The 11,065-nt window shown below is 38.8% G+C and overlaps 2 protein-coding genes and 1 pseudogene across 2 annotated transcripts; 1 reads left to right on the top strand and 2 right to left on the bottom strand.

Annotated features, from left to right (window-relative positions):
• Positions 1-713: 713 nt before the first annotated feature.
• On the bottom strand, positions 714-4,427 carry LOC113086683 (fibrinogen-like protein 1-like protein). Its single transcript, XM_026255481.1, has 3 exons — positions 4,323-4,427; positions 4,117-4,243; positions 714-1,476 (listed from the first exon to the last, which is right to left on the bottom strand). The coding sequence occupies exons 2-3, from the start codon at positions 4,241-4,243 to the stop codon at positions 782-784; spliced, it is 822 nt and encodes a 273-aa protein (XP_026111266.1). The 5' UTR covers positions 4,323-4,427; the 3' UTR covers positions 714-781.
• Positions 4,428-5,140: 713 nt separating this feature from the next.
• LOC113086686 (ER membrane protein complex subunit 7-like) lies at positions 5,141-7,411 on the bottom strand. Its single transcript, XM_026255483.1, has 5 exons — positions 7,071-7,411; positions 6,149-6,268; positions 5,921-6,059; positions 5,767-5,847; positions 5,141-5,681 (listed from the first exon to the last, which is right to left on the bottom strand). Exons 1-5 carry the CDS (start codon positions 7,292-7,294, stop codon positions 5,499-5,501), a joined length of 747 nt encoding a protein of 248 aa, XP_026111268.1. The 5' UTR covers positions 7,295-7,411; the 3' UTR covers positions 5,141-5,498.
• Positions 7,412-7,797: 386 nt separating this feature from the next.
• Positions 7,798-11,065, top strand: part of LOC113086685 (acid phosphatase type 7-like) — an 11,535-nt pseudogene continuing 8,267 nt past the window's right edge.

The following is an 11,065-nucleotide window of genomic DNA, read 5'->3' as shown; positions in this document are numbered from 1 at the left end:
TAAATAAGTGTCAAAAAACTAATATATTTAGCCTTTTCTGAATATCTCACACACTTTTGGACTGAATTTTGTTGATGAACCTGAATATGTCATCTACTGATGAACTATTGCAGCATGTAAGGTCACTTTTGGTTTTCATCTGAAAGTGAAAGTTTATGCACATAAAATGAATTTTAGTTTAAAAAATTAATCAAAACAAATTTCATTTCAGTTTTCAATAAATTTGGACTGCTTTTGAACAGTCATGAATTATAAATTCAAAGGAATTTTATTAAATTCCATTAATTCCAATGAAGTTAATAATGATAATTCTAATATTATTTGGTCTTATAAATTACATGCAATGATTTACTCAAATAAAATTTCTCATAAATGTAAAAAAAATATAGATTTTGCATCCGATTCTTTTTTTTATTGTTGTTAATATGTAATTTGAAATCTTCAAATATTTTCTCAATGAAAAAGTGGTAAATGCAGTAATAACATGGTAACATTCAAAACCTTGACACTTTTTCACATTCACTCAATGAGAAGTTTCTTTAAGTACAAACGTAATGTGAAAACTGCAGATTCTGAATGCGTTATGAGTCGGAAAACCTTATTTGTTTTCCTTTTAAGATCAGTTTCTCTTCTTATCTTCCGTCACTGTGAATCTCCAGTAAATGTGCTTGGTTTAAGAAAGTTTGTACTGAAAAAAAAAAAGACAAAAATACTGAGGATGAACATAATTTTTAGCATTTTATTCCCTCAGACAAAGCTCGTTATGGTTAACTGAGGATGCTCAGAGTTCGTCTCTGGCACAGTCTCCGGAGCGAATCACTTTGAGCTGCTCTGAGGGCTTCACCATCATCCAGGCGTATTTGCACAGGTGTTCTTTGTTGCAGTCTTTCTGCCAGTAGATGACGTTCCTGCGGTTCAGGTTCGCGCCGGCGCATGCGTCGTACCACCAGCCGCCGCCCGCCACGCCCTGGAACTCCAGCTGGGCACAGTTCTGGAAGTAGTTGTCGTTGTCTCTGTCTCTGGTGGTGAAGCGCTGGTTGTCGTGAAGGTAGTTCTCGGTGTCGAGCGTCAGAGCGTCTGCTACAGTGCCCTGGAACAGACCCAGACGCAGACGGTACTGCGCCTCCTCGTCCTCCACCAGCACCGGCTCATACTCGCCCGTCTTGGTCACCGCGTCTTTGTCCACCAGCTTGATGCCGAGCTTGTACCGGGCCGGGCCGCGGGTCAGCCGGTGCAGGTGCTCGTTCCCCAGCCAGTGGTTTCCGGTCAGGGATCCGAAGCCGTGCTTGTACTCGTCCCAGCCGCGGTCGAAGTCCACGCTGCTGTTGACCGTGATGTGCTGCACCACCGTCCAGCCTCCCTCCTGCATGGCGCAGTATACGGCGATGGGCGAGTCTCCGGGGCGGATCAGATACAGGCCGTCCTGAGCCTGACCGCCGGAGCTCTGCCACAGTTCATAACAGTCCCGAGGAAACCCTGAGACAGAACAACGGCAGAATCACAAGTGAGAAATACAGCGGACTGACCGCAGCCTGCAGACTGATGGTGAGTGATTCATGATCATCATGAAACTCATGACTCGATTAACGGACTCTACTGATTCATGACTCGATTAACGGACTCTACTGATTCATGACTCGATTAACCGACTCCACTGATTCATGACTCGATTAACTGACTCCACTGATTCATGATTCTATTAACCAACTCCGCTGATTCATGACTCTATTAACTGACTCTGTTGATTCATGACTCTATTAACTGATTCCACTGATTCATGACTCTATTAACTGATTCCACTGATTCATGACTCTATTAACTGACTCCACTGATTCATGACTCTATTAACTGACTCTGTTGATTCATGACTCTATTAACTGATTCCACCGATTCATGACTCTATTAACTGACTCCACTGATTCATGACTCTATTAACTGATTCCACTGATTCATGACTCTATTAACTGACTCCACTGATTCATGACTCTATTAACTGACTCCACTGATTCATGACTCTATTAACTGACTCCACTGATTCATGACTCTATTAACCGACTCCGCTGATTCATGACTCTATTAACCGACTCTGTTGATTCATGAATCTATTAACTGATTCCACTGATTCATTACTCTATTAACTGATTCCACCGATTCATGACTCTATTAACTGACTCCACTGATTCATGACTCTATTAACTGACTCTGTTGATTCATGACTCTATTAACTGATTCCACTGATTCATGACTCTATTAACTGATTCCACCGATTCATGACTCTATTAACTGACTCCACTGATTCATGACTCTATTAACTGATTCCACTGATTCATGACTCTATTAACTGACTCCACTGATTCATGACTCTATTAACTGACTCCGCTGATTCATGACTCTATTAACTGACTCTGTTGATTCATGACTCTATTAACTGATTCCACTGATTCATGACTCTATTAACTGATTCCACCGATTAATGACTCTATTAACCGAACTCCACTGATTCATGACTCTATTAACCGACTCCACTGATTCATGACTCTATTAACCGACTCCACTGATTCATTACTTTATTAATTGACTCCACTGATTCATGACTCGATTAACTGACTCCACTGATTCCTGATTCTATTAACTGACTCCACTGATTCCTGATTCTATTAACTGACTCAAGTGACTCATGACTCGATTAACTGACTCCACTGATTCATGACTCTATTAACTGACTCCACTGATTCCTGATTCTATTAACTGACTCAAGTGACTCTATTAACTGATTCCACTGATTCATGACTCTATTAACCGACTCCACTGATTCATGACTCGATTAACTGCCTCCATTGATTCATTACTTTATTAACCGACTCCACTGATTCATGACTCTATTAACTGACTCAAATGATTCATTACTTTATTAACCGACTCCATTGATTCATGACTTTATTAGCTGACTCCACTGATTCATGACTCGATTAACTGACTCTGTTGATTCATTACTTTATTAATTGACTCCACTGATTCATGACTCTATTAACTGACTCAAATGATTCATTACTTTATTAATTGACTCTACTGATTCATACTCCTGGTTTTGTTGTGGATGATCATCAGTGATGTTATTCTGAATCAGCGTTGTGTTGTTAATTTAAACTATTAAAAATAGTTTCTGGTAATAAAAAATTAAGCTGAAATGAAATATAAATATTGATATATTTGAATTGATGCCTTGGCAAGTAACTGATACATATACAACTTTCTAAAAATAAAACAAAAACATAATAAAATATATATAAACTAAATAAAAATATAGAAATATTGCTTTGGCAGCTAACTTAAAAATACGAACTTTCATATATATATATATATATATATATATATATATATATATATATATATATATACATAAGCTAACTGAGAATCAATATAGCACTTATATATCATTGCTCTTTTGTTGTTTTTGATTGCTTCCAATGACTTTATTTGTAAGTCGCTTTGGATAAAAGCATAAATGACTAAATGTATATGTAAAACATATTTATTATAAATGTAGAAATAAAGCTAAATAGAGATTTAAAAAAAAGGGAAATAAAGAAGAAATATTGCCTTGGCAACTAACTGAAATGTGTTTCAACTGAAGTACAAAAATTTCTAAAACTAGAACAAAAGAAATAAAAGCTAAAAAGAAAGATATTAAAAAGTGAAATGAAAATTATTATTAAAATAAAAATGGCTAAAGATTGAGCTTGATAATCTGTATGGATGTAGTCTTTATGAGAACAATTTACAATGAAAACGCCCTGAGCCCTGCTTGACCTTTGACCTCTGCTCTGATGGCTCAGATGTGGGTTAGTGGAACCAAATCTGCTCTGAATTCACTCTAACAAATAAAACGAGTATTTCTATATCTGACACATGAGTTTGATTTCATTAGATTAACAAGCATTAAACAACAACAGCGGCCTAAAACTAGGACTAAACAGATATTTCATTATAATTAAAAAGAGGCCCAGGTGATGTCAGATTATGAAGACTTCTAAGATAAGATTTCTAATGAATCATTTACAGGAAGATGAATTAATAATCAGTGCTGATGTTAAACAGCATACGCACTGATCTGACCTTTCTGTCCGAGGTTCAGGACGAGTTTGTGCTCCTCTGGAGTGAGCAGATGGATGTTTTTAGCAGGAAGCGGTTCGGACTGAACGTGTGCCAGCAGGAAGAGACAAACCCAGAGCCTCACCATCATCTGAGCGAGAGACAGAGAGAGAAAAGCAGGAGAATCACGGCCGGAGGAACGATCTTCTGTAGTTGCTGTGAAGTCTTACCGTTGAGAGTGTGTGACCGACAGCAGTGAGAGAAAGAAGCAAAGCGTCCACTATCAGCGCTGGACTTCAACCCGTCGCTGAAAGGGTTAAAGCCTTTATCTGGACTCTTTACTGTAGTTTCATTTGTTTTATCTGATTCATTTCAGCCTTTGACTCTGTGTTGCAACAGCAGTGACTGAATCATGACCTGATTACCGGCTGAACCCAGACCTCCGGCAGAGATCCATCACTACATCACAGGAGTCTGTTTCTACACCAGGAGCTAACACATCGGATTCAGCGCAAACTAAAAATAAAAGTACTGAATATATATATATATATATATTCTTTTTTTTTTTTTTTTTCTCCATGATTATTTATTTTCGTACAAAAATGGCAGTGTTTGAGGATTGTATGAGTGCAGTGAGCATCTAATGTCAGTCTTCATGGACACTAATGAGATATTTGGTTGGAAAATGTACAATTCTGCATAATTTTCAGATGATTTGTTTTGTAGTGCATTTACTATAGATCTGTGTTTTGATGAACTTTGTGTTTACTTCTCTGTGACGGGTCACTTCAGAACTGTCTGCTATATTTAGAATCAGTCTCTGACCATAAATGTGACACTGGGCTCATTTGACTGACACACACACACACACAAGCTCACACATGCTCGCACACACACACACACACACACACACACCCTCTCACAGACACACCCTCTCACAGACACACACACACACACACACATACACACACATACACTCATACACTTTTGTATTTTTTGACCTTAATTTATGGGATGAATTGAGACTTTTTAAGACCTGCAGAAACCCTGAACAATGAACATTTGTTTTTAATAACTCACGTCCACAAAGATGAATAAACACTGTAACAAATGCATTTTTGTGTTAGTTAATGCATAAACTAACATTAACTAATGAAACCTTATTGTAAAGTGTTACTGTGTTACATCGTGATGCTGAAGCAGCTTGAGTAAATCAATAATCCGGTTGAGATTCAGCAGCAGTATAATGATGGTAAAGTGTCTTTCACATATAAACACATGAAATATTGTGTTCTGACTCTGATAAACACAGTAGATGAACCTGTAAAGTTTGTGAATAATGAATAATAAAAGCTTTTTGATGCTCTTAGCTTCTGTTTCATTCTGTATATGATGTGAGGTGCACATTAATCTCTTGTTTTCCGCCTCAAGGCCCCGCCCCTTGCAGCAGGGGCTCCACCCCTATGGCCTCTGGCTCCGCCTCCTGCCTTCTCGTGACCTTTGGGTGCTGAGAAGAACTTGGTCATGAGCTCCGAGACGTCTGGAAGCTCCTGGTTGGAGTTCAGCATGTTCATGGACTGCTCCATCTCCTGTCAATCAATCAATCAATCAATCAATCAAATGATCAGTGATCAATCAGAGCAAAGCATTCCTGCACTAAGAAAGAGTTCATACCCGTCTCATCTCAGGATCGCTAGGGTTGAAGACTTTAGGAAGAAGAAGGATTATCAGAAGAGGAAGAACCATCATGAGAACCTGAGAGGATGAAGGGGAAAGCGTGAAACTGGTGCATCGGTGTCAGGACGAGAGTGATTTTACTCTGACGCACCATCGGGTTCATGAGGAAATCTGACCAGACCCAGGTTTCCCGCGGGATGAAGTATGAATGCAGACCGACGCATCTCATCTGAAGCGGGTACGGCAGTCGGATCACCTCCGAGGTCCTAATGTAGTTGACCACACGAGCCCTGCACGTTAATAAAACCCTGGTTATTTCCACACAAACACTGGCGTATCATGCACTGTAAGTGTGTTCTACTGCTTAACATCCACACACCTCATCTTCCCTGTGGAGCTGATGTCAACACGCACAGGCTGGAATCTGTAGGTCGGAGACGAGATTTCCAGAACATACGATCCGGACGGAACGTCACTGACTGTGAAACTTCCATCATCTCTGTGGAAAGAAGCAGGACTGGTCTGGTACTTCAGTACAGGATAGAGCCATCCCAGCAAACACACAACGCTCCTGTTTGATTCCAGAATGCTTCATTTGGGAACAAAATTAGAATGTTCTGGGAATTTTTGGTTATTTATTTTTTTGGGATTAAAATTAGAACGATCTGGGAAATTTTGGTTATTTATTTTTTTGGGATTAAAATTAGAACGATCTGGGAACTTTTGGTAATTAATTTTTTTGGGGATTAAAATTAGAACACTGAGAACTTTTGGTTATTTATTTTTTGGGGGGATCAAAATTAGAACGTTCTGGGAATGTTCTGAGAACTTTTGGTTATTTTTTGGGATCAAAATTAGAACGTACTGGGAATGTTATGAGAATTTTTGGGGGGGTTTTTGGGATCAAAATTAGAACGTACTGGGAATGTTCTGAGAACTTTTGGTTATTTTTTGGGATCAAAATTAGAACGTACTGGGAATGTTTTGAGAATTTTTGGTTATTTTTTTGGGATTAAAATTAGAACATTCTGGGAACTTTTGGTTATTTATTTTTTTGGGGGATCAAAATAAGAACGTTCTGGGAATGTTCTGAGAACTTTTGGTTATTCTTTGGGACCAAATAAGAACATTCTTTTAACATAATGAGAACGACTAATTTTTTGGGGGCAACCAAAAACATAACATTCTGGGAACATCGTGGGAAGTTTATTTTATTTTAGGTACGTTCGCTGGGAATCATGCTGGCATTGCATCGTAATCTGCGCTCGCTCACGTGTGTTTGTTCTGACGTGCACGCGCACCTGATGAACCCCACGTGTTTGTCTCCGTCCAGCAGAACCCGAGCAGATGAGATCCAGTCCCGAGTTCTGACACCCGGAACCAGCGCTCGACCCGACACCTGAGCCCGCGTCTGAAACATCACATCTTCGTCCTCTTCATCATCCTCATGATGTCTGACGTCTTGAGATAAGCACGCGCGCAGCCCGAGCAGCAGCAGCGCCGTAACACACGCGCGCATCTTCATCGTAGTCTCTAAACAGTGGTTCTTTAAAGCTGCTGTCGCCTTCAGATAAAAATAAACCAACACATGACGCTTTACATTACTTTCAGCTGTCAAAGTTTGACAGGCGCTGCGTGATGACGTCACCAGTGTTGTGCGGTCCAATATTTTTTGTGGAAACCGATTAATTTTTATTTTAAATTAATATTAAGTTCAAAAGAGCAGCATTTATTTGAAATAGAAATATTTTGTAGCGTTATGAATGTCTTTACTGTCACCTTTGATTATTTGAATGCGTCGTTCATGAATAAAAGTATTATTTTTTGAACCTCCATAACAGCGCGAGAAAATGTACACAGATTCGACGAACCCTTTAAAAATATACTGATGCTCAAACAATATACAGACAAACAACAAATAAAAACAAGAAACAAAATTCAACAGAAGGAAAATAAAAAAATATATAATAAATGGGAAGTATCAGCACGTTTTGAGGATGAAATGATTACAAAATGACAGAAAACAAGGCAGCGCTGAGTTTCTGCAGGACAAGTCAAAACAGTGACGAGAGCGCGCACGCTCAGCTGACGTAACAAACATAGATCACCTGACCGCTGGAGCAGGAAGTGCTTTACACGGAAAACAACAACAACAACATCAGGTGTGTGTTTGAGGGTCTGTCAGTCTCATTTAGTTCTGTCCGAAATGTTTGACATGTTTGTTGCTCATTTATTTAGCGTTCGTATTCTCTCGGGATTTATTCGTATGGTCTTTAGTGGTTGTTTAGAGGTATAATTCAGTTTATCTGAATTATTAAATGTAAATGTAATCGACTTGTGACAGCAGATGTATAAAACTTAATAATTTAAATAAAATATAATAATATTTCCTCATTAAAGTAATGTCGATTTCAGACGAGGGAAGGTTGAAATGTCATATTTAATATTTTTATTTGAAATAAGTTAGTATTTTTTTTTTCAAACAAGCCTTAAAAGAAAGTGCATTTTGAATGTTGAAAGTAAATTAGTATTTTTGACACCACAATTTAAATAATATATATAATTTTTCACTCATTAAAGTAATAACGATTTTAGATGAGGGAGACTGGAATTACACGGTGGTATTTAATATTTGATTTAATAATAATTAATTTGTAATTTATTTTTCCTCAGAAAAATCAGAATTGAAATTGTCTAATGCACCCCTCAAAAAATAATATATATTTTTCTTTTAATTTAGAAAATGAGACCTATTGTGAGAACAAATCAGATTTTTGAAAGCTGATATTTAAAATTGTTTTTTTTTTTTCAGTTTCAGTTTCAGGTTGAAATGTCATGATATCTCATATTTTATTAATATGTGATTTAGTATTTGTATTTTAGTGTTGTTGCAGGTGTTTGACTTCTGCTGTGATGTATTTCTAATGATAAACGTATTATAACTAACACAAACTCTTTGAAACTGATTTCAGGTGATTTCTACAGTCCTCCATCCAAACACAGCGGATGTGAAGCAGGTGAAGAGGCTTTCTGAATGATCAGACTGTTTCTTCAGATGCTGTGTTTCTGTGCGGTCATGTGACTCTGTTGTGTGTGTGTGTGTGTGTGTGTGTGTGTGTGTGAGCAGATGAAGAGCTGACGATGGCGGCGGTGTGTGTTCTGCTGTGTCTCTGTCTGATGTCTGCTGTCTGCTGTGAGCCGCTCTTACAGACTCAACCTGAGCAGGTGCACATCTCGTATCCAGGTCAGATCTCACTCTTCATGATTGACAGCTGTCCGTCAAAGAGGCTTCGTGCATTATGTGAATAATCTACTCGTTTTATGAGGAAATATGGTACAAAACAAAGACAGATGGGTTTGCATTGTGTGATTTCTTGGATCTTTAGTCTTCTTAGCGATGATAGACAGTCATTTTTTGGCTCTCGTGAGTGTAATGCTATTAAATATGACAGCAGAGCGCTCAGCTGTCTGTCATTTAATATATTATTTTATCTGTTGATTTTTTTTTTATCAGGAGGAAATGAGTTTCAGCTGAGAGAGGGTTGAAATGCCATGATATTTAATATTTTATTCGATTTTATTTGATGTTTTTCAGCATAATTTTGTTGTTGAAAATGTCAATGTATTTAAAATTTTACTGTAAATTTAAGTTGATATTTTAGCAGAATATTGAAATTTTCATTCAGACCAATACAAGTGCACTTTTCCCTTAAATAAATATTTTTTAATTTTAATTTTTTTTAGAACAGTTATGATTTTTGACAGCTGATCTTTAAAGACTTTACGATTTAAATATTATCTAATAATTTTCTCATTACAGTGATGGTTTCAGCTGAGAGAGGGTGTTGAAATGTCAATAAATCTATTATTTTATTTTATTTTAGTTGTGCATTTCACTTAAAAATTAAGGATTTTTTTTTCAGAGATATTATATTTCAGCCTTCACGATTTAAATAATATATAATAATTTTTCTTTGCTACAGTGATGCCAGTTTCAGGTGAGAGAGGGTTGAAATGTGCTGAAATGATATTTGATTGCCTGTGTGTCAGTAACGAGGGTCATGTGACCCGAGCGGGTGTTATAACCGAGCGTCTTTCCTCAGGGGTGAAGAACTCGATGTTGGTCACATGGTCCACTGCTAATAAAACCGAGAGCGTAGTTGAGTACGGTCTGTGGGGCGGGAAGCTCTTCAGTCACACGGCGAAGGGAAACTCAAGCGTGTTTATAGATGGAGGACCGGAGAACAGGACGATGTACGTCCACCGGGTCACGCTGACCGATCTGACCCCGGCCGCTGCATACGGTAACCTTCACACAGGCCTCACTCAGTGTGTGTGACCCGCACCATAGAGATGTTTACAGATGTGTGTGTGTGTCTCAGTGTACCACTGCGGCAGCGACGCCGGCTGGAGCGACGTCTTCTACTTCACCTCTCTCAACGAAAGCCTCCGCTTCAGCCCCAGATTCGCTCTGTTTGGAGACATGGGCAACGAGAACCCTCAGTCTCTGAGTCGACTGCAGAAGGAGACGCAGATGGGGATGTACGACGTCATCCTGCACATCGGTGAGACTGCACACACACACACACACACACACACGATTAAACAATCAGGGCAGACAAAATGAAAGAACATTGGATATGTGCTCATGCAAGATCAGGAGGAGTGTGTGTCTTCATCAGGTTTGGAGAAATGTAGCACTGCATCAGTGTCTCATCAATGGATGCTCTGCAGTGAATGAGAGTCTGTTCACTGATGGACTGGATGGAGTGCTGTGGATTATTGTCTCATTCTGACGGCACCCATTCACTGCAGAGCATCCATTGATGAGACACTGATGCAGTGCTACATTTCTCCAAACCTGATGAAGACACACACTCCTCCTGATCATGTTTTCAGCTGATTTTCATCTTGTGTGAACTCTTCCTGTAACAGAGTAAGAGCAGATGAGTTTGTCGTGCCGGTGATGATAGTTTCTGATGGTTTAGTTATAGTTTAGTGTCTTGTGCATGTGTTTTACAGCATGTGATTGTTTTCACAGGGGATTTCGCGTATGACATGCACGAGGTAAGAAACACAGAGCCTTAGATGATCTGCTTTCATGTTAATTTGAACGTCTTGACTGTTTTGGAGTGGACAGTTTTTGCTGCTGTTTTTAAGGCGTCTGTATTGAGCACAGAACTACAGAAAGAGTCCGATCGAGTCATGGTCGAAATATGTTAGTGATGATCCACATCATATGGATGATCCCGGATGCCTAATGTTGCCCATTATATCATAATCAGAGACGAAAAGC

This window comes from Carassius auratus, unplaced genomic scaffold (genome assembly GCF_003368295.1).
Source record: "Carassius auratus strain Wakin unplaced genomic scaffold, ASM336829v1 scaf_tig00043814, whole genome shotgun sequence".
In the NCBI taxonomy this organism is placed as follows: Eukaryota; Metazoa; Chordata; class Actinopteri; order Cypriniformes; family Cyprinidae; genus Carassius; species Carassius auratus.
Note: the sequence above shows the minus strand (reverse complement) of the source record. Positions and strands in the feature narration are given on the sequence as shown.